The 24,429-nt window shown below is 43.3% G+C and overlaps 1 protein-coding gene across 3 annotated transcripts in view; it reads right to left on the bottom strand.

Annotated features, from left to right (window-relative positions):
- LOC138303858 (bactericidal permeability-increasing protein-like) overlaps positions 1-24,429 on the bottom strand; it is a 94,853-nt gene that overhangs the window by 23,043 nt on the left and 47,381 nt on the right. For all 3 annotated transcript variants that reach the window (XM_069243341.1, XM_069243340.1, XM_069243342.1), the window contains exons 8-11: positions 23,891-23,982; positions 21,530-21,706; positions 5,861-5,920; positions 289-456 (exon numbers count right to left, since the gene is read on the bottom strand). In XM_069243341.1, the coding sequence (XP_069099442.1) occupies positions 289-456; positions 5,861-5,920; positions 21,530-21,706; positions 23,891-23,982 (497 nt within the window). The remainder of the gene's footprint in view (positions 1-288; positions 457-5,860; positions 5,921-21,529; positions 21,707-23,890; positions 23,983-24,429) is intronic.

Raw genomic sequence — 24,429 nt, 5'->3', positions numbered from 1 at the left:
GGCATACCTGTCCCACTTAGGACAACATACTGCATGGATTTGTACACCAGGCCGCCAGAGTCTTGTTTACCTTTTTTTCCTGCTGCTGCTTTCTTAAATGCTAAGGTAGGGGTACCAAAGGGCAATGGTGACCCTTAATTGATATCTATGCATTTACATTAGTCACTGTTTATCCTTAAAATCTAGCATGGGTCCGACCATCCTGTACCCCTTTTATATACCCCTAATCTAAGCCACCCCACTTCCTAGCTGCTTCCTATTCCAGCACGCGCTGCACTCATTTCTCACCAGCTGCAGAAGGAAGACTGGTGCCAGGGTAGCGTTGGGGAGGATAGCGAAGGCCAGGAGGGATCCATAAGCTGTCACTTCCAGAGATCCTGGCAGGCAGTTCAGTATGGGTTGCTTCAGAGCGGAGAGCTGCAGCATCATTGACATATTGGGGTACCGCTTGGGAAGCTGTGGAGAAACAGGGGAGAACGATTGTTAGACAGGGCTTCACGCCTATGATTCTACCAGCAGTCTCCACACTTTTCAAGCTGAGTATGGCAGACTTGGCAGGCAGCGCTACGTCATGAAGATACATGAGTGAGTGACAGGAGAGGAAATAGAGTGCATGGAAGTGAGGGACATTGGAAGCAGTGACTGTACGCCATCTACATGGAAGACACAACATTGAACTACCTCTATGCTGATCAGGTACATATGCACTGTTCTGAGTAATTGAACTATAGTTATAACAACATAACAAAATCAAAAAGTCTACTATTTGCAAGAATTAATTTATGTTATCAAATACTTGTATTCCACAAAGTTTCACTTCACGTTGTCAATTTACACATTCAAATTATATCATGACAGGGAAGGGATAGAGGATCCTTTAAAACTCGGATTCGATTCTCTTGTACTCCATCATTGAGTCGACACATATTTCACTAATATATTCTTACTTTATCAATGTTGTCAAAATATTTATATACAGGAAATTGAAAACAACATGCATGCATACATATTAACATGATAATATGACCTGGAAGAAAAAATACAAAAATACAAAAAGAAAATAAACAGTTACACATAAAAACAAAATGACTTTGAAAACATCGATCAATACATCTCAACTCGAGTATATATAAATATATGACCAATCAATTAATTATCTACAACCTGAGAAGAAGAAGAATGCACGGAGTGACCATAAGCGCATCAGGTATTTGGCACTGAGGGAGAATCAAGAGGGAGTGTCAGTGTGAAGAGTGAGTACAGTGGATCAGGATTAAATGGGCAGTGCAGAAAGTGACATTTAGTGATAAACCGGTGAGCATGGACACTGCAATGGGTGCCAGCCTGACAGTGATTACACGCAGAGAGTCCCAGCAGGGACTATCAGTCATCAGGGGAGATGGACAGAGGATGAAGGAGATGAGCAGTAAAAGGAGTGCTTATATATGATCAAAAGATGGAGTATAAAGGTATAAGGAGTGATTACAAGGTTTAGAATGAGGGCATTGCAAAGAAGAGAGGGACAATATAAAGAATAATTATATGTGATCAAAAGATGGAGGAGCATAGCAGTGAAAGGAGTAACCATAAGGCTCAGGAGGAGGGTAGTGCTAGGAAGAGTGGGAGAGTGTAAAGAGTGATTGCATGTTATTAAAGGCTGAAGGAGGATAGCAATGCAAGGAGTGACCATTAGGCTCGAAAGGGGAGGAGTGCAAAGAAGAATGGGACAGTGCACAGAGACTACAAGAGACTGGGTAAAGGGTAGTGAAAGAGATGACCACACGTATGCACAGTTCAAAGAGTGACTGAGACGTGTGGATCAACCCTAGATGGTGTCCATCAGGAGAGAAAGGGCAGTGTAAAAGAGTGGTCATGAGTGATTAGCAGGAGTTGACAGTGAGTGGGATGAGTGCCCCTATATCAGGTGAAAGAGAGGAGAGAGACAGGGCAAGGGATAGGGGTAATCTGAAAGATCTGAGGGTGCAAGCAAAGACCATGTTAATCAGCCAGGAGAAGGAGACGTGTGATGGGGTAGAGAGTGCTGAGGGATCTGTAGGAGAGGACCGAAGAACAGCCTGATAGGGACTAGTGACAGGAATGGGTTCTGAAGATGGATGGGTACAGAGTGAGATGAGCACAGTGGAAGATGTCAGTATCATCGTAAGGATTTTGGGGGTCCCAGGCAAGACATATGTTGGATGAGCTTGTTTGTAGCAACCATGACATTTAGAATGAATTTCCTGTTAATTCAAGCCATTGTAATCCCAAAACAATACTGAATTATATAGTAAACTTTCAGAAACAAAAATACACAAAAATAATTGAAATATGTCCTGCCAGGGACTACAAAAATTCTTTATGACTCTTTGGAGCAAGAGACAGAGTAAGAGGTACATACAGAGAGAGGAAGAGTGGATTAGAAAGTGAAATAGATGTAATAGACAGAGGTCAAATAGACAGAATGTTCACCTCCCAATGGGGGCCTTTGGAAGGTGGAGACCCTGGGCAATTGCCCACTTTGCCAATGTCTTAAAACATTCCTGTGTACAACCACAGAAAGTGGAATTGAGTGGTGCATGTGGCAACAGTGATAGATGCTTAGTGAGCAAGATGCTGCAGGATGAGATATGGGTGCACTGCATAGGAGGACTCGCTATCATCTAAAAGGAATCCATTAAATGCACAACATTCACAGAGAACACCGCCCCATTAATGAAACACCCACGTTTCAAGCTGCAAATATCTGAAAATATCGCCCTTAATGGAATCCTCGACGACTAACCACCCAGACCATGAGCCACCTTCACCAACCTCATAACCGACTTTGTCGCTCAGCTCACCATGGACCCCAGAGCCTACATTTTCTTTGGTGACCTCAACTTTCACCTGGCAGACTGAAACGACCTTGCTCCACACCACTCCTCGAAAGTTTGAGCAACATTGGACCCACACAGCTCATCTCAGAACCAAAACACACCACAGGACACATAATTGACTCAATCTTCACCACAAGCGACAGCATCAAATACAACTCCACCACACCACTCACATGGACTGACCACTCCATCATCTACTTCCAAATCACCACACTTCAAGTGAACACCCCGACCATGGTCAGGATTCCAAGTTGGAGTTGATGCAAAATCACAGAAGTAGACTGTCTCAGCGCCCTCAGCACATATCAACCTAGCCCCTCAGACAACCTCGAGAAGGACATCAACAACTTCAACAACTGGTTCAAGAACTGCACGGACTCCCTCACACCTATCAAACCCAACAAGCATAACAGATCAAACAAGTAGGCCAGCTGGTACACAGAATATCTCTGAGACACCAAGCAACACTGTAAATAGATAGAAAGGAAATGAATAGCCAGCCATGACACCACAAACAGAGTTACCTAAGGGGCGACACTCAGACACTATCACTAGCATTTAAGAGACACCAAGAAATAAGCACTAGTGGACCACATTGAACGAAGTTTTCAACAGCTGCAAGGAGATCTTCTCAATCATCATGATTTCACCTTGCCTTCAGTCACTGTAAACAACATTGCTGCCTCCCAACAACTCTGCAACAACATACCCAACTTCATATGCAGCAAAATAGTAACCATCTACAGCAACTTCACACATGAACTCAACACCAGAGAATTCATCACTAACCTACCCACCACCAACCAAGACAGCCACCTGACCAAATCAACCACCTTTACCAGAGCAGGAATTATGTGGATCATCCACTCAGGGGCCCCAACGGACCCAGGCATCCACTACATGTACAACCTAGGAACATCACCAATCAGCACCACCCTGACACACATTAGCATCTTCATCAAATCTGCCTCTTTTCTGGATGAAGGAAAGCTTGCAGAAATGAAAGCGCTCCTCAAGAAGCCCACAGCCAACTCAAATCAACTGAATGACTTCAAACTGATCTCCTTTCCCCTATCCAGCTACAGTGATTGATAAGGCCATCAACAAGCAACTCACAACCCACCTTGAACTTCACCATCTTCTAGACAACACTGAATCAACATTTAGAAAGAACTACAGCATGAAAAAGGACTCATCATGGCCAATGACAAAATTTGAATCATTCTGGACCGAGAAGAAACAGTGACCCTCTGCTTGCTCGACGTCTCTGCAGCCTTCAACACTATCTCCCAACACACTCTTATCAGAAGACTTCACAAGATTGGCATACAATGATCCACTCCCAAATGGATCTGTTCCTTCCTCACAGGAAGAACCCAAAGAGTCAGGCTGCCACCCTCCACATTAGAGACCAAGAAACCTATATGCAAAGTCCCACAAGGATCGTCCCCCAGGCCCACTTTTTCCAACATACACATGACACCACTCACCAAAATCATCTGATCACAAAACATCACCTTCATCTACGACACCAATGACACCCAACTCATCCTCTCCCTGACGTACAAGACAACCACCACCAGAACCAACTTCACCAACTGCACGGCTATGGTAGCAGCCTGGAGGTGAACCAACTGCCTGAAGCTCAACTCTGACAACACTGAAGTACTTGTCTTCAACAACAAGACCTCCCCAAGGGACTCCATCTGGTGGCCGGGGGAGTTAGGACCAACACCCACACCTACAGACCATGCAAGAAATCTAGGAATTATCCTAGACAACAAGCTCAACATGAGGGCTCAAGTCAATGTAGTGTGCATCTCATGCTTTCACATCCTGTACATGCTGCAAAAGATCTTCAAATGGTTGCCTCAGAACACCAGATGGACCATCAAGCAAGCACTCATTAACAGCAGGCTGGACTACGGCAACACTCTCTACGTCGGAATCTCCAAACAACTCCTAGACAGGCTACAGATGTAAGACTCATACTCATCCTCCCACACCACACCCACATTACACTTCACCTCACCTCAGGAAGCTGCACTGGCTCCCCATGCACAAGGCAAGTCAATTCATACTTCGCAAGGACACATTCAAAACCCTACACAACACAGGACAAGAATACCAGAACAAGTGCATACATTTTCACCAACCCACCAGAGACCTATGTTTTGCCTCACTCTCACACACTCCCCGCATCCCTAAAAGCAAAACTGGAGGTCGCTTATTCTCCTACATCGCACTCAAGACATGGAATGACCTTCCCCAGCACATTAGAGCCTCCTACTCCTCACTTCTTGAATTCCACAAGAAGTTGAAGACCAGGCTAGTTGTATAAGCACCTTGAGAACTGCATACCTACACACAATCTCAAGTACCTAGTTTTCTTCTTAGGTGATTAGTAGCTATACAAATCAGCATAACATACAGAATGGTCCCACAGGGTTCGTCCCTCAGGCCTACAGATGAATGACAATCTTGTCTCCACACTGGCTGCTGCTCTGCACATCTGGAGAACATCACACATTGACTCTTTATAGCTTTGAAGGTTAAACTGGTCTAGTTCTTTTAGTGGTTACTTATGTGATGATTATGTGGCACTTTTATTGGTGTGTGAACAATTCACGCTCCCCGTCTGTTTTCTGCAGCCCAGGACTGCCTGCATCCCTATGTTTTCCTGGAAGTAGGAGGGGACGCATAAGATTACTCCAAAGTAGTCAAAGAGAAGATGAGTTACTATTCTCAGTGCAGTCCCAGAATATCTGGGGAAAGTGTTTGTGAGCACTGTCTAACAAAAGGTACACACCAGTCAGCGCACCTGTGAAATTCTCTTGCATGCACACCAAAGACTGAGGAGCATGGACCGATGGGGAACCTAAATAAACTGAACATCGGAAACACAAATAGCAGACCAGCCTGTGACAAATTACATGTGTTCTTTCGTGCATATTTTCAGTAGTGTTTGCTACCAGTATACTCACCTCTGGAATAAAAGTGCCAAAGCTCTCTGTGTTCAGGTGGATGGGTGATTCCTTTGGGATCTAGAAGAAAAGACAGAGATCACTGTAACACCTTGTAAACATTAGACTGGAGGTGGCATGGTATGCCAGGTGGATGAAGAACAGATTTTATTAGATGAACCAAGCTCTGGTCATACTATGGACTGGTATTGCAAGCATCAAAGAGGATGTTATGTCACATACAGTGTGTTTCCTTTCGGATCCAGGAACTGACTTGGAAACAGCGTACTCCGCCATGTGAAATGTCTGGTTATGCCAGGCATGAATGCTCCTTTCATTGTGTTGCCTCTCTGAAGTCAATTTTCAGTCTTAAGCTCCTTCACTGTCATACTCAGAGCATGTCAGATGCAGACTCAACATGGTGCTTCATGCGCTTTCATATGACCAGGACCACTGGAATTATGTAGGATAGGAGGCCCAAAATATGTTGTCAGGTTTATTAAATTGTGTGGCAAAATAAACACATATGAGGCATAATATGGCGCATATTGTGGTAGTATTACATGATTTGTTTATTTTTACACAGTTAACACTATCTGGGCAAAGACTTCACCTCTTTAGAACCAGTTTGACACCAAAATCCAGCAAGAAGCAAAAGAAAGGTGACCAGACAAATGTTGCTAATGGCTTTCCACTGTGTAGCAACACATGTTGCTGCGTATTTGTAGGGCTTTTTAGGTGTTTCAGCTAGAATTTGTGTTTAGTTAAACATCTGCAGATTAGGAAGCAGATGATGGATTATGTGGCAAATGTAGCATATCTATAATAATTTTGAAAATGCTGCAACCACAAAATCACATAATTCCAGGAGCCCTGCCGACGACAATGATCTATTTGAATTACTGTCGTGCTACACCGAGCACAGCCACATCTGAGCCGGCGTGATGCACGCTTTTGGGAAGTGTGAGGAGCTGCCACTGGTGAAAAGTGTGAGAAACTGGCACTGTTTGGAGCTTACAAAGGTGACAGTGTGAAGAGCAGGCACTGCTGGGCACTCGGAGGCGGTGGCAGGCAGAAAGAGAAGCTGGCACTGTGTACAGTGCGCGAGGCTGGCACTGTTTCCCACTTGAAAAGCTGGCACTGGTGGGCAGCACAGGAAGTAGTAGGCATATTGAAAAGTTGGATCTGAAAATCAATGTGGGAGCAGGTAGATGTGAGCAGTGTGGGAAGCTGACAACGAGAGAAACTGGAAAATACAGGCCGTGTAGGTAACTGGCTATGGTGGGCAGCATGAGAAACTGGTAACATCATGCATTTTCAGAAGCGGGGTCTGGTGGACAGTTTAAGAAATTGTGGAGGACATCATTGTCCAGTGTTGCCAATCCAGCCTAAACTACCCGGTGCTCAATTTGTAATAGAGTAATTGCAAGAGCCCTTCTCACGGGCCCGCTGCAGCTTGCACCACTTATTGCCCCTGCCAGGGCTGCCAATGACAGTACCAACATGACTACTAACCATCGCACTCCTACAGACTATTCTAGGCCACCCGTAGCTATAAGAATGGCCTGGGTGGCAAGTGTTGCTCATTTTAATGTATATTGAATTATTAAATACTATTGTTGTGCCCATATCAACATTAAACAGACAGGGCCACCATATGGTGGACTGTCATTAGCGCCAGTGTTGAGAATTAAGTGCATGTGCCGAGCACCGGAAACTACCACGTCAAATTAAGCAGTGAAACTACCTGTACCGAATCCACACCTGAAATTCTTCCAGGGATCTAGGCATGATTTGATTGCAGTGTAACCTGCATAAAGTACCTCAGTCACATATTGACACTCTCAGTAAACACTGTTAAATTTACACACAGGAATACAAGGCATATTCCTTGGGCCCTGTTAAAAATATTGTTTCAGTTCCTTTTAGCTCAGGCCCTCTGAACAGTGGCTGTTGACAATCAGGATTTTTCACACCTTTGTAAACACATTAAGGGGCATATTTATACTCTGTTTGCACCGAATGTGCGTCAAACATTGTGACGCACATTCGGCGCAAACCGTGCTCCATATTTAAACTCTGACGCCCGACCTCGCAGAGGTCAAAAAACCTCTGTGTGTGTCATTTTTTGGATGCGGGAAACCGCCTTGCGTTAATGACATGCAAGGTGGGCGTTCCCGTCCAAAAAATGACTTTAAGGCCTGGGCGCCTTATTTATACTCCGGCGTCATTTTGACGCACAGGAGGGGGCGGGCCTTAAAAAATGGCACACAGCCTGCTGTGCGCCGTTTTTTAACACCTGGTTGAGGGCAGGCGTTAAGGAACCTGTGGGCTCACTTCCATGGTCTCAGACCATGGAAGCAGTCCAGGGGTGCCCTTCCCGGCCCCCAGGGACAGCCCCTGCCACCCTCGCCCACCCCAGGAGGACACCCATGGATGGGGGGACCCATCACAGGTAAGTACAGGTAAGTTGAGGTAAGTATTTATTTTTAATTTTTTTAGTGGCATAGGGGGGCCTAATTTGGGCCCCCCTACATGCTACTGTGCCCAATGGCCATGCCCAGGGGACAGAAGTCCCTTGGGCATGGCCATTGGGCAAGGGGGCATGACTCCTGTCTTTGCTAAGACAGGAGTCATTTCAATGGGGGTTGTGCGTCAAAAAATGGCGCAAGTCCGGTTTGAGCCATGATTTTTGACTCAAACCTGACTTGCACCATTTTTTGACGCACAACCCGCTTTTTCCCCCTCAGCTGGCGCTGCCTGGTTTGAGTCATTTTTTTAACTCTGACCAGCCCGCAGCGCCGGCTAACGTCAATCCTTAAATAAGGCGCCCGCATGGAGCGTAGGAATGGTGTTAGCCGGCGGTAAATTTTTTGACGCAAATCAGCACCGGCGCTGGTTTGCGTCAAAAAGTATAAATATGGCCCTAAATGTGGCTTCGCTATGAGCCTGTTAACCCCACCACTGACTTTTCTGCATTTTCTCTGAAAAAGGTGATACCTTCAGCGCTCATGATGTTCCTGAGCTACAGTAAACACAACAAATATACATATAATAATGGCCCCTTTGGCAATCATTCACATTTATGATCAACAGAAGTGGAGGCGCACATGGAAACAGTGCGATGTGCAATGGCAGAGAGCGCAGGAGAGAATGAACTCTTGGCTCTGACACGAGGACACTCTGTCATATTGCTCACTGTCACCTCATCTCTCTTCACTGTCATCTTTATTGAGTGGATGTCCCACTGCAGGGTCATTGTCTGCCTATGAACACTAGAACATGAGCACATACCGACCAAACGAGTGGCTTGCAAACACATTCGCTTCTATGAAGAATCGCTGCGCTTGAGATGGGATCATATGAATGTGATGGTGCTGGCGCCATTGTAAATGAGAGGATTCCACTCATAATCAAGTCTTGCCGGTTGGACCATTTTTAGGTCTGGGGTAGCCCAGACGTTGTGAAAAATGTACAGTGTCATTTGGTCGGCCCTCTTTAACCACTGTTTTTTAAGGGTCAGCCCTCTTCAGCCATTGCTTGGTTGAAGTATCTTTCTCATTTTGTATCATCCTCCCACAGCATCTGAGCAGTTGTACATCGTTTTGTAGAGATTATTGTAAAACAAGATAACTATTTTTGGCAAGCTCTGTGGCAATCAGAACCTCCTGGGCCTCTGCACAAAGTGTAGCTGGAGGCAGCGCCCACAGGCGACAGTCCAGCCTGTGTGCTGGCAGGGAGGGACAGACCACCTACCTCCGCACACCAGGTTGTGCAAGTATGTATATTTACAAGGGTGAATGGAGTCCATATTAGAATGGGGTTATCTACTGAAGGCAATGAAAAGCCTATTCCAAGATGGCTGACATTTATCCATATAACTGTAGAAAACACACATTGTCAGGGTACGCACAACAAAGGTGGGCTGTCTCCTCAAAGGAGAGGCAGGTGAAAAGCTTACTCTGAACGCATTGCATGCGGACTAGTGCACACCAACCCTGACATCATCCCATTCCCACCCACCACCGCTCGCACTGCTAAACATACTAACATTTGGGAACAAATACAACTTACCACCCTGCTTTGTTCCTATAGGCTGTAAAGTCTTCAATGGAGGGAAACTAAAATATATTGTGCATTGGCCACTTAATGCCTTAATCCTACACTTACAACACAAACCTCAATAACTGAAAAAGAACATTACTCAGTCTGATCGCTGATTTTCTCATTGTGGTTTTTTAACAGGACTGGCCTTGCTTACCTTTGAATTGGAAACACACATTCACCGGCCAATTGACTCTCCCTTCCTGCTGTACATTATCCTTTCTCTCAATTTCACTTTTTTGAAGAGAAGACCCAAAAGTGTTATTGTTACTTACTGGCTCCTGGTGAACTGGAATACCTTCAGCCGGCCCTGGCTTTTTAGCAAACATCTCTTTGCGTTATAGAATGTGTAGTTTGGTGCTTTCCATTCAGGATATGTGCTAGAAGTTGAGAAGTATGGATGTTGTTGATAAAAAGCACACTGATCTGCATAAAAGTGACTCTTGTGACCTGGAACTAGTGAACAACAAGGGGGACTCATTTAGAGTTTGGCAGACACACTACTCCATCAAAATTTGATGGATGTCCCGTCTGCCATATTACATGACCCACAGCCTATAATCAGGGCCAGTAGAATTATTTGACTCCTCTGCTGCAGATTTTTAAGCATAATCATGGAATTTTCCACATTTGCCACATAATCCATCATCAGTTGCATAATCTGCAGATTTTAAGATCAAATGGATCAAACGGTGCTATAAAGGTGTTTGTGCACAGTGGAAGGCCCTCTGCAGAGGTTAGCTGGTCATCTTTCAGTTGTTTATTTCTGTATTTGGTTGTTAAACTGGTTCCAATGATGTGAACTATTTGCCCAGGCAGTATTACCATGTGTTAAATGACAAAATAATGAATACTATAAAAAATGTGCAGCATTATTCTGCACAATTTTCCTTTTTGTGCTGCATAATTTAGTCAATCTTGCTGCATAATTTGGTGCTCCCTTGACACATAATTCCAGTGGCCCTGGCTACAATGCATTTCTAATATGGCAGATGGGACATCAGCCACATTTTAAAGTCCTATGATTTTTCAATATTGGTACCTTTCATATTCCCCTTATCCTTTCATGATTGAAAGTGTCTAGTGGGACTGGGGAGAACAGTGCTGTGTCGCAGACAAAGTCCAAAAGCTTATAGGCACGTCACCGGAATAGAAAAGAACGTGTTTCCCCTTATAACTAGAGGAAGTTTTAAGTCTCTGTCAGAACTCATCATTGAAATTTAAAATACATACATACATAACAAGCTCTCAGAAATGGAAATGCTACGCAAGTATCTTTTGTTTCTCATTCGTTGTTTTGATAAAGAATGCAATTGTCGTGCTGACATGGAATTCTGCTACTTCACAATTAGCATATGTTATAAACTTGTCAGTTGTGTTGCAGTTTTAAAAAACTCAGTTTTGTTACAGCACCTATACTGAAACATAGACATCCCCCCACCCGAATCATGAGGCAGGTTTGAGAACAGAAGGTCCTGCCTCCTGACAAAAGATCTTTTAATGTCAGATTGGTGCGCACTCTGAATATCAAACCCACAATATTTGTGGGAAAAAATATAGAAAAAACAGAATGACAGTCGTTTAGATTTTCTATACATAACTCACCTTAAATGTACTTATGTGGTACATAGATCTTCCAGGTATGTAGATGTGGAGTTATAAATAGTAAATCTATATTTCCCTGTATGCACTTACCTTTCAATATTTTGTCCCTCTATATTCTGTCCTCGATACTCTTGTACCAAGATATTTTTGGTGTTGACATCCAGTAGTACAACTGTCAGATTGCCGCTCCTGTGCTTTCAACTCTATCTCAACTCCACATAAGTAAGCAGGCAAAAACAATTGGAAAATTAGTCCATATTGATTGAGAGTATGTGGAAAGTATTACAAATTGTCTTGATGGCTGGACTGTCCCATAATGCCATAGATCCATTAGGAAAAAATATGGACTGCCAAGTCAAGAAGAGCCACCTTCCGCAGAAGAAGGGGCCCCTGCAGCTGCCGTGGAAGTGACCACCCAGCCTCCTTAGCAGTGGTCGCCCCATCACATATATGCAAGCCCTGCAAAGTGAGTGATGCTTCACTGTGTCTTAGCATCCTGCTGGCCATGTGTTGCGTTAGAGACTCTGGCATCAGCCAAGGGAGACCCAGGTGGTTGAGGTAAAGATTCTGGTATCAGCATGGGCAGACTCACCTTTAGACAGATGAGTGGCGATGTCTGATGGACCACTGCAACAAACAACAAAGTGATGGAAGGAATGCTTGAATTAATCTCAGCCACTGGTCATTAATTCAAGCATTCCCTTATATATCTTGCCATATATGCCTAAAGTGAGATAAATATATGCAGTTGCAGGTCCCATGCTAACTGCGCCGCAGGACTGAAGCTGCACCTCACTAATGAGGTCTAAGTTGGCTGCAACCGATCTGAATTTGGTTGTGTTCCCGTGTGGTGTGGACCTGGCCTGGCAGCTCGGGATAGACTTTCATATTGGAGCAGAACGAAGGACTGGCTTGTATAAGGCTGATCTCCATCTGAAGTGACGTAGTGGGTGAAAAGAGATGATATGGAATGAAGTCCGAGTGACTGTTCGAGGAAGAGCTTAACTGAAGCATTCCTTCCATCACTTTGTTGTTTGTTGAACCTGATCAACCACAGCAGAATGAAGACTACTGAAGCAGTATAGGAACTGTCAATGGGTGACAATGTGATGCACTTACGTGCCCATTTATTCACCCACTCATCGCCCATTCATCCATACACTCACTCGTCCACCTTTTCGTGTACTCTCCCTCACCCATTAATAAATCAATTCACTGCTCATTAAACCGATATTTTGTCCCTCGGCGCACTCACTTAGCCATCTGTTATGTCGGGGATAGTGATGGGGACCGGTCCCATGCAAACCCCCAACGTCGCAGGACACAGGAGACAGGCATGTGCTTCAAACTAACTTTGTGACCGACGGTGTCCTTATTACCACCCCCTCCTGTCCGCGCAATTGTTTATTGATTATGTCACGTGGTGTACAGGACTGCACCATTAGACCCTCAATCCAAGGTGGTACACGTCAGGCACCCCTCCCATTACTGTGTGTGTGTCCTACCTTCCCAATGGGCTATGTCACAATGGTTCTCGGAAATGAGAGGACTTTTCACCTCTCCAACCATCTAACATTTGACTCATGCTTGCATGATTACAGAGCATGCGTAGTATGTAGGCTAGGCACACACAAGAAAACTGCTGTCAGATGGTAACATAAGATTTTTTGTGGATTTTAGGCATTTCCAATGGAAATGTAATGTTATGTCACAGACAAGATACTACACCATCCAGCCTTTGGTTCATTCTCTCATTTATCTACTCGCCCATTCACACGCCACCCACTCTCTCACACACATACACGCGAGAGCGCACAGGTTAACACACAAACTATCAACGTAATCATGTGCTTTTGCTTATAAAAAAACGACATGCCTATTGGCTTTGTCAGTATTTGTTTAAACATGCAAATCGCGGTGTGCCTCCTGCCTTTAGGCCAGTGGTTCCCAACCTGTGGGCCGGGACCCCTGGGGGTCCGCGAAGCCTCCTCAGGGGGTCCGCGACTGCTTAAAAAATGTAATAATATTAGTTCCCAGCTATCAGTAATGACTCACTGGGGGTCCCCGGGTTCCAATAATGATTCAGTGGGGGTCCCTGGGCTCCAGTATTGATAAAATGGGGGTCCACAGAAGTCAAAAGGTTGGGAAACACTGCTTTAGGCCATTGGTTAGAACTTAAGTCGACCGTGCCACATGGTGGGTATGATATAGTCGAGCATGGAAGTAACACACAATAGGACAGAAAACGGCCAATAGGAGAGTGGTTTCTTCCAATTAGATGGATCAACACTGCCATCTCGTGGCCATCTTGGAAAATACAACCTGATTTTTTTTAGCACCCGTTTCCGCAGAGACCTCACCCACTTCCGAGACGTTCTTTAAGGCCTCAGTTAACGTGTTCATGGTTCTGTAACAGAGTAGCAATGCACTGCTCTGCGTCAACCGCCTTGCCTGTACTACAATTTACCATAGACTCCCGAATGTGTCTAGGTTGGTGGCCTGACTCCTCTGGCTGGGATCACTTGCAGAATGTGCTCTGGGTGGAAGCCTAGATTCAGGTATATATCTCTGACCCTCGCCAGTTACGGAGATATGCTGGAGGACCTTCTATTGAGACAAAGAAAACACAGGTACGGGCAGCTCTCTGGTCAAAAGCTGTGTACAGCGGCCATGGCATCAGGGACAGCTTTAGGGTTGGTGGCGCCCACTGTGACAATATTTTCTGGCCCCTCACCCATGACCTCCTCAGATTATTTCACTACCACCTGGCAAAAATGCTGCTCATCTCGCCATAGTCCCTCTCTCACATACATTTTATTCGTTTTAAAGTGCTGGTAAAAGCTGGCTTTACTAATCCACTCAGCTATCCGCATACAATACAGATCTGTTATGTGCAGGAGGCATATTGACCCTCTGCACTATTTTATTCTGAGTCGAAACTGCCACTGGACAAAACTTCATCTCTCTCTCTCTAGCAGGTACATTAATCTTGACATTTTGATTGCTGCCTGAAAGCTGGATGCACAAGGAACTCTGCAGCAGGTGCTTATAAAATCATAGGTTACTGCTAAACAAAGCGCTCCCCCCCCCGAGGTCAGAGACCCCTCCAGGTCAGCGCCCAGTGTGGCCACACCGGTTGCAATGCCCTAAAACTGGCCCTGCATGGCATGCTTGTCCCAAGCAGGGGTCAGAGATAACTCTTTCACAGGCGGGGAAGTCAGAGGCCTCCTCTAACTGGGAGAGCGTAAATCTACATGTACAAGAGTAGATCATTTCGGATCACCCTTATAATCGTGGGTACTTCAAGCAGTGACCTCAGAGGACAACTGTAGCATGAGCTTTTACTTTACATTTGTAGTCCTCTGTTTGTTTGTGTACATATGCTTATCTGCTATAAACATATTACCTTTTGTGTTGAATACCATGTCCCAGCTCTGCTCACTGCGAGTTCCAACTAGCAGACCTGTGGGCAGTGGGAGCTGAAAGTTGAAAGTTGCAGGAGTTGGATTAAATTACTCTTCAAATCAACTTGGTGTTGTGAATACCCTTCTTAACATTTGGCGACGAGGAAGAAAAGCGGCATATGCCCACCGTCAACATTCTCATCACTTTACCTGTATATTTCTCTTGAGGCCACATATCCCTATGGAGGAAATAGTCAGGAAATAGTCAGGAATTGACCATTTGCTGGCCTGCTAGGTCCTCGGAAGTCCTTCCCTAATGTGGGCTTTTGCCTGGAGTTTGTGCCCCACCCTCTGAGCACTCCTAAGGCTTCCCAAGAGTAGCACAAGCTGACGCAAGTACCACAAGCAAAGGCGTCACATGAGGACTTTGAACATCATCAAGCAACTGCTTTTCAGTGCTGATGGTCACGCACTGGTTAGTTACTAGTGTCTGGCACTGATTTGCGCTTATCGGAAGAATCATCACTTGACGCATCAAATGATGAAATGAAGTCATCACACTACATGTGGTGGCCATCTTGGATTGGGATAGACTCCTATTCAACTCGGTGCATTTTGTGCATAAAAAGGGGAATTTATGTGCACATTGTTTCAGTGAACTTCATAAGTAGGAAAGTACCATTCAGTAAACCGACAGTCTACTATTTCATGTAGAAAGACATTTCACATAACATGAATGGTATGTAATAAGACAATTTATTGCCTTGAATGTACCCAATAGTGACATTTGAAATTTAAGGGCAATTTCACAGAAACTGAAATCTACTACAATATTTAGAAAAAGCTCAATTAAAATATGGCCTCCTCACAATAATTATTACAAATAGCTCATTTTCTAACACAACCAGGAAGCCACCTGTGCTTTGGAAAGCTTGGATTAGATCATTTGAAAATTACTTGGTGGCAATAGATGCTGAAGAATTCGAACAAGAGAGGAAAGGGGATTTTCTCTTTAGCCATTTGGAGCAGGAGGGTCATTCGGTCCTTTGACAATTTGCCTGAGGTTGATTCTCACACAGATAACTTCACAAATTAGAATGAGTATACAGAGTTGGTAACCAGAATTTCTATGAAATTTACTGAAAAGCCAAGCAGGTTACTTGAGAGGTTCAATTTTTTCAAACGAAAACAAAACATGGAAGAAGCAGTGGAGGAATATACCTCAGAGTTACAATACTTGGCTCCTACATGTAATTTTGAATTATCTCTGGACGTATACATTAGAGACCAGTTTGTTTACAGTTGTCATTCCGAGAAGATACAGGAACACTTATTAAGCTGTAGGGACCCAGTGTTGTGTGAAGTAATAGACATTGCAAAAAATATTGAGCGTTCTATAGTTTCAAGCAATGCATGACAAATGAGCCAACTTTTTCTTATATTAATTCTGTACAGAATAGAGAGATCTACAGGAGGATTCAAAAATAAAAGTAGTACTCCAGTGTGATGTAAATGTGGTTCAAAAACTCATTTGAGCAACAACCCTTTTTGTCCAGTGCTTGGTAAACGCTGTAACAAGTGTCCTAATTGGTTCATTTTCTGAGTGTCTGTAGGGATGGTAAGCACAGTTGATGTCCAAAATGATGAATGTGTGCACGACTTATCACAATTGGTACTTACACTTGACTCTGGTACACCTTTGATAAAACAGGTAAAAGATCCATTGTGTGAGGTAAAAACTGGTGAAGTAAACCAAAAAATTATGGCAGATTCTGGGGCACTAATTAAAATTATTTTAGATATTTTAAATAACCAATTTTGGGCAGATAAAGAAACTCTCAGTCCAACAGATGTTCATCTCAAGGCTTATGGAGATTAGGATATTGAGATGTTGGGTTACTTCATTCACATTCTAACATGCCTTCGGAGAGAGACTGTGGCAAAAATATATGTGGTCATTAAAAGGAAAAACATTGTTGGTTGGCAAGACCTAGCCAAACTAGGTTTAATGCTAGTCCCAGAATCTGACACTCCGGTAATGGTAAATTATGCACTTATTGCCTTGCCTGAGGTTGATTTGATTTCAGAAAAATGCTGAGAGGATTATAGAAAATACCCCAGAGGTGTTTAGTGAAAAAAGTGGGTCAATCAGAAAATTTGAACATTTGACTAGTTTAAAGAAAAAGGCTGTGCCATTTGTTCACAAGATCAGACCAGTACCACTAAGTGTTAAACAAGATCTAAAAAATTTGCTGGATAAACTGGAAGGCGAATTTGTGATTGCTAGTACTGATCCTTTAGAGTGGGTTAGTCCCATAGTAATTGTCTACAAAAAGACAGGGTGCATCCATCGATGTCAGACTTACGCAAGCTTAATAAAAACATAATCACAGATTGTCACCCACTGCCTAAGATTCAAGATTTATTAGCCAACATCGGCAAAGCAAGGTATATTTCCTTATTGGACTTGAGGTCTGCATACCATCAAATACCACTCACTGTAGGGTTGTAAGAATTGACTTCTTTAATAAGACCTTTTGAAGCATATACATTTTTGCAACTACCTTTTGGCTTAGCATCTGCAGCGAGTGTATATCAAAAGTTGATGAACACTATTCTGTTAGTTATTATTGGAGTGCAATCATACCAAGATGATGTGCTGATATTTGCAGGCAGGCTTCAAGAACACAAAAACATATTAGAGAACGTTTGAGAAATGCCAGTTCTTAGCAAAAGAATTAGATTACTTGGGTTACTGCATCACACCATTGGGTATCAAACACAAGTTGTCACTTATTCAAGCACTAAAGGGTGTTGCACATTCCAGAGATAAAGATGCCCTTAAACCTTTTATGGGAATGAGTGAATAGTACTGCAGATTTATTCAGGGATATGCTCTCATAGTGCAGCTTTTATGCAATCTGTTAAGGAAGGGTGTGACATTTGAATGGGATAGTTCCAACAATGAAGCACTTGAAAAAGTCAAAGGATTGATTGCTTTAGCACCAGCACTTTCCCCTTTCTCACCTGGTAATAAATGTTTGCACACTGTATATGCAAGCCAAAGGGGCTTAGGTGCTGTTCTTTCACAATTAGTCAATAACAGAGAACAAACCACTGGTTTCACCTCTCGCTGATTAAAACAAATGGAATCACATTACAGCACAATAGAATGGGGGTATTCAAAACATTTGTATGGGGCTCACAATTTGAAATCTTTACAGACCACAGACCACTCATTCAGATGCTGAATGGGAATGGTTCAGCTAAGGCGTCACCCTAGCTAGTCAGGTTACTGTCTTGCCTGCAAGAATTTAATTTTGCAATCAAATACATCCCTCGAGGCAAGAATGTTAGGGATGATTGCCTTTCGAGAATGGCTTTAACTACTGTTCCGGTAGAGGAAGATGTCGATGATGTGGAGTGTGGGGTGGCAGTGGCTGAAGATGTTTTAAATTCCAGTGGGTTAATATCTCTAAAAGAGCACTGCAGAAGAAGATGAGGTATTGGTGACAGCTATGGAATATGTCAAAAAAGGTTGGCCCAAGGAAGACTTGCTAACCTCATCTTTCAAAACTTTTGCAAAGGTAGGAAGTGAGCTTTCTATATATTAAAATGAGTTTTGTTGAGGAATGATGTATGTATTCCACCTTGTTAAATTCATGAAATTCTAATCAAACAGCACTTGAAGGACATCTTGGGGTGGGTGGCACTTGCAAAAACTCAAAGCAATACTTTTGGTAGCCATTCATGGATGCTCAAGTCTTTAATTGGATAGCTAACTTTGACACACGTTTAATATCTGTTAAACATTGGAAGACTGCTCAGACCCCGGCAAACAATGTGCCTTTGTCAGAGGATGTTTGATGTAAGATTGCGTTAGGTTTTGCAGGTCCATTTGAAACACTGACTAGTGATAAGAGATACTTAATACTCCTGACTTTTTCTCAAAATGGGTATATACAGCTGCACCTACAACTTTACAGAAAATGTTTGAAATTGAAGGTCCCCCTAAAGGACTGGTGCCTGACAGTGGTACACATTTTACATCTTTACAGATGAAGGAATGAATTAAATCCTTTCATATCAGACATTTAAGTGTGGCATTGTATTCTCCAACTTCCAATGGATTATTTGAGAGAACAAATGCATTTCTGAAATAGGGTATCCAATCTGCTCTAGCTAGAGGAGCACTAGTAGAAGCATTTCTAAAAAAAAAATGTTGTGGACATATCTAGTCATTCCACACAACACCACAGGCATTTTGCCTTTTCGACTTCTGAGGAAAAAAGATTCCAGATCAAAGGCATGTCCAGATTAGTCCAAGAGTTTTAAGTCAAAGGATGATATTTGCTTTTGCAAAGATTATAAAAAAAGTTGCAAATAGAGTTGTGCATTATCAGGCTATTCATGAGTCTTATTTTGATAATAAACACTCTGTGAAAGACCAAAGTATTCAAGTTGGTGATTGGGTGTTAATTAAAAAGCAAAACAACATAAAAAGGGGGAATCCATTTACACTGAACCAATATTAATAATCAACGTAGGGAAGGGTTCCATTTTGCTTTTTGGAAAAGGATGGTGGAGCAAAAAAATGTTTAGTCAAGTTATCTGCTGAACAAGCAGGAAACATCTTCAAGAGTAAAAGAGTTTTGAAAGAGCAATTTTTCAAGGCTAATTCTTGGTTTCCAGAATGTGATAATATTAATAGATCTAATGTGTCTGAAACAGTCTCATCCAACCGGTGACCAATTGAAAATTTAAATGTTGGAAATTCTTTACCCTCTTCAAGTTCTTCCTTTAATGTATGCAGCACCAGTGAGAGTAGAAATTACTAAAGTGGTGACATTGGTTATAGTCAGAGTTCCACTTATAAACAGTTGGAATATGATTCCTCTATGGAAAATGTTAGAGTCTCGCATAATATCTCCATGCCTTCTAGGTTCAAAGACTTACTTACATATATCACTCTTTAATTTCATGGTGTTTGTTTAACACTGCATTGGTGACAATGTCTCATCTGTTTTGTAAAAGAAAGATAAGATAATGTAGTGTGAGTTTTTACTGTACTTCTGTTTGTTTCTGTACATATTCTTTCCTGGATGTTTTGCATTCCAGTTGGTGTTGGAAGTCGCAAGAGTTGGACTGCGCAACGTGGGCTCCTTTATACGGGATTAAACTACTTTTCAAATCAACTTGGTGTTGCAAGTGCCTTTCTTGACAACAACCTAATAAATATTAGGACGAAACCGGAACTTTGCATGTTTTTCCAAGATATTTTTCCAAGGGACATTTATATTTTTTTCTGTGTACTGCTATCCAGTTCTTTTCTGAAGGAATTCTTTAAGGCAAAGTGAGTCTGGATAGTAGTGCAGCAAAAGCACTAAGGGGCTGATTTGAGAACCCCTAGCGCCTCCTGGCACCACCTTAGCGTCATTTTTTAAACCATAATGTGGCCCAATGAGGCCAAAATCACTGCGCCAAATTTAGAAAGTGGTGCCATGCATGCATGGCGCTACTTTGTAACCTTTTGTGCTACATTATGCCTGCGCCTGACATAATGTATGCAAAAGGGGCATCCCCCATTAGGGGGGCCGTGAAAATGGCGCAAAGAAATCTATGAGATTTCTTTGCGTCATTTTTTTCTGCCCTTTTAATGCCTACTCGAGATGATTCTGAAAGTACATCTTGATTGATTTTTTTCCACATTTCAGATGTTTTTAGAATGTGAAAGGAGGTGCCAGGTAATTTCACATCTCATAAACTGACGAGCGACTGAATATGACATCAAAGAGTGCAAAGAGCCAGACAGCCCTTCTTCTAAGATGTGCCATAGAAAGAATGTGGGTCTTGGCATCTATGGGGGTGCTGTCCAAAGAAAGACAATGGGAGGCCTGGACACCAAACAACAGTTTAACCTTCAGCAGCCTGTTCATTCTGTGGGGATCTTTGGATCAGCAGCTATGAACACATACAAGCTATCTCACCATCCACTAAAACCAGTCGTAGAGGCACCAGTCCTTTCCCACATGATCCATCAAATAAAAAAAATTCCATTCGCCCTCAGGTTGGCGAACGCTTGCATGTGGTTGCTCCTATTTCTGATATGTATATTTTTATTCTTGAAGTGTTTTCGGATCAGATAATGGGCTTAGCTATGAATGGTGCAGCAAGTGCAATGGCACCAGGGCCAAGAAGCCTACTTATCCCTGCTTGTTGCTTTGTTTTAATAGGCAAAGGGCAGTCAGGGAGTATTTTCCTTCCTTGCATTAGGGTCCATGGCACATTGCTGGACCCTAGTTCAGATACTCAAGAAAATTGCAGAATGTACATTTCTACTCCTTTATAGCTAGATAACTTTTAGGAGTATTACAAAATAAAACGTGGGGGGTGGGGAGTGCAGTGCCTTCTACCATCCCATTCCAGCCACAGGTGGAGCGTTCTGTAGTGGGACACATCCCATGGATCTGCCTGTGCTGTGATGTGGCAGTGCCATCTTCTTGCACCACGTCTCCCTGGCAAGGAGCATCTTCTGCTCTTCCCCTCCCCACTATTCACCCCACTGCCCACAGCTTACCATAGCATCCGTGAGGTTGATCTGGAGAATTCCTGACATGAAATAGACATATCCAGCCGAGTTGGCGAAGAACTCAGAGACTCCAATGTACAACATCTGGTTGTTCTGGTCAGGGATGGAGAAGGGTGCTGGAACAAACGGGGGTTCACTGTGGTGCCCCACATTGTAAAATTCACCCTAGTTGAGAAACATTGAAAGGGGTGAATGAGACGTGCAGAGAATCATTGATTGAGAAAGAAGAAGAGGAACAAGGAATGGAGGGGGTTAAATACAGGGAATGGGTATAGTGGGGAAAATATAGAACAAAGCAGAATATGAGGGAATAACAAAGTTCCTAGGTGTGCATGCTTTCCGCACTTCTCTCACTTCGACCTGCTGAGTCCACATTAACCTGATGAGTTAACACCAACCGGAAGACTCCCATCCCAACCTGGTGATCCTCCTCCACCCTCTCTAACCTCCTCACCTTTACATCAACCTACTAGTACCCCGACCAGGTTGCTGACATCCATTCCTATCGGCTACACCAGACTATATTCTTCTAATTCCACTCAAATCTTCTGATCCTTCTCTACCCTGCCAGACCCCCATTCCAACCTACTCACCCCTCAGTCCAATATACAGGTCTGCACTTCAGTCTGAAGATCCTCTCTATTCGTATGGGTGACCTTCTTTTAGTCTACTGACCTCCACCTCCAGCCCTTTCCAATACATTGAACTTCAAACCAATTTCCTGGATCTCACTCTAAGCCACTGACAATGAAATCCTCTTACTCTGCTCCATATCTCTGACTCTCTTTCCCCATCTTAAGATTTTGCATCCTGTTGCCAGCCACCTTGTGCTTGACCACCTTACATCCTTCTAGGTAACTTTGATGTTTTGATTTCAGTAATCTGATGCTCTCTTCAAACACCTGGATTAATTTTCAACAACACAACTATCGTCCAACCACCAACCGAACACCATGACTTCAATCAGACTCTCATTCTTTGATCAAACACCCTGATGCCAACGGCCTACCACACTCAACACCTAAAAATAAGCAAACCTACAATAAATTCCCTCACCTCCAAAAAATATAGGAACAGCCTATAACGGTTCAATGCTGCTGTTCGCCTTCTCCTCAACCTTTCTAGATGCAGTGATGTCTCTCCCACCTTTAATGGTTCAAAATGTTGCTGTTTGCCTTCTTCTTAGCCTTTCTAGATGTGTTGATGTCTCTCCCGCCTTCAATGGTTCAAACTTCCGCTGTTTGCCTTCTCCTCAGTCTTTCTAGATATGTTGATGTTTCTAATTTTCTCCCCAGCCTTACTTGGTTCAGTGCTGCAAAATGTATTGTTTGTAAAGCTCTCTACATCTGTGATAGAGCCTTTTGAAATACTGGTCCTTTGTATTTTTAGCATATGCTTTCCCCCCTACATCCTGACTCACCAACTTTGCTCAGCATATGTGAATTTTCTTGGTGTTCCCAAGGACAAAAAGGCTTGTCTAGGTGGGAGTTCTTCCGAAAAGGAAGTCAAACATGGAGCAAACCCCCTCTTTCTGTCAGACTTCTCTATAAACCACCTGCAGTTTTGGAAAGCCTTAAAATGTTGTTTCTGCCATGTTCTAGAGTAGTGCCTAATTTGCTGATTCTCCATCAGGATGGCCCTCTGAATAAGCTGCCACAAGTCTCAGGACACCCAATGGAGTAACAAGTTGCCATTTACAAATATTTAGATAGATTACTGCTTGATCCTCATTTAAAATTCCTAATGGCTTAATCAGCCACCTAACCGATACCTTTACATGCAAAAAAAAAAATCCTACCCTCAATCCAGTGCCCCACAGTCTAACTCCAAACCCTCTTTGACCTTGAATTTAAAAAGTCTGATATTCAACCTGTCTACTGATGCTCCGTAAAACATCTTAGACCTTCCATCACCAACCTTTGAATCCTCAGTCTGTAGACCTTCAAACTCAAGCCAAAGAGCCAAATCAAATCACCTCTCAAACATTTGTACTGGTGGCCAAAGGTGCATAGTCCAGATCAGTAGGATCCTTAAGCCAGATTTAGCAGTCTTTGGTCTTCATCATATTACTGTAATGCTTATTTCACGTGTTGGCCAATCTCTGTCCTCCAAACTAGTGCTGACTTTCCCTGCCCTAACATTTTCGATGCTGACGAGTTTCTGACATCAATTGCTGATAATCTCTGCACTCCAATGCAAAACAATTTCTGCTGCCCTCCACTTCTAGATCACACCAGTGCCTGCCCTCCAAATCTTGTCTTGAAAAATACTAACCCTCTACTTTCCGTCCTGCGTAATCCCTGCCCTCCACTGGTACCCAATACTATGTTCAGATCCTAGTTTGTTTACCTTAAAATCCAAGTCCATGTGCACATCCATAATCTGTGGGACACTGGTCAATGAATAATCAATTTCAGCAAATGGGTCCGTCTGGGCACAGACTGTGAAAAGAATCAGAAACATTATTAATAATCTGTCAGGCCCGTTTAGGTCTCCACACCCTGCATGTTCGTATCCTACTATCTTTTACCTGTCCATTTAATCCACTGTGCTGAGATCTCAGGGTCACTGCACTCTGATGCTGTCTCACATTAACCGTTCAGTTCCTGTTGACTTGCGGCACAGTACACACCACAAACTGAATTGCCTCTACTAAGTAGTCATTTACCGCCCATCTGAATACTCCACATGATGCCAACACCTAAAGATGGGCGGAGTAATCAGCAGTGTCATATCATGCCAGGCCATGAAACCTTGGGCCAGCAGGGCATATATGGGAGGGTGCAAAGGTCATAAAGTAAGGTCTCCAACATACGGTATATACTGAAGAACAGTACATTTCACCCTAGGGTTGAATGGTCGACCTGTGAGCTACCTTGGTCTTCCTG

The sequence above is a fragment of the Pleurodeles waltl genome, chromosome 7, assembly GCF_031143425.1.
Source record: "Pleurodeles waltl isolate 20211129_DDA chromosome 7, aPleWal1.hap1.20221129, whole genome shotgun sequence".
Lineage (NCBI taxonomy): Eukaryota > Metazoa > Chordata > Amphibia > Caudata > Salamandridae > Pleurodeles > Pleurodeles waltl.
This window is presented reverse-complemented; position numbering and strand designations above follow the sequence as displayed.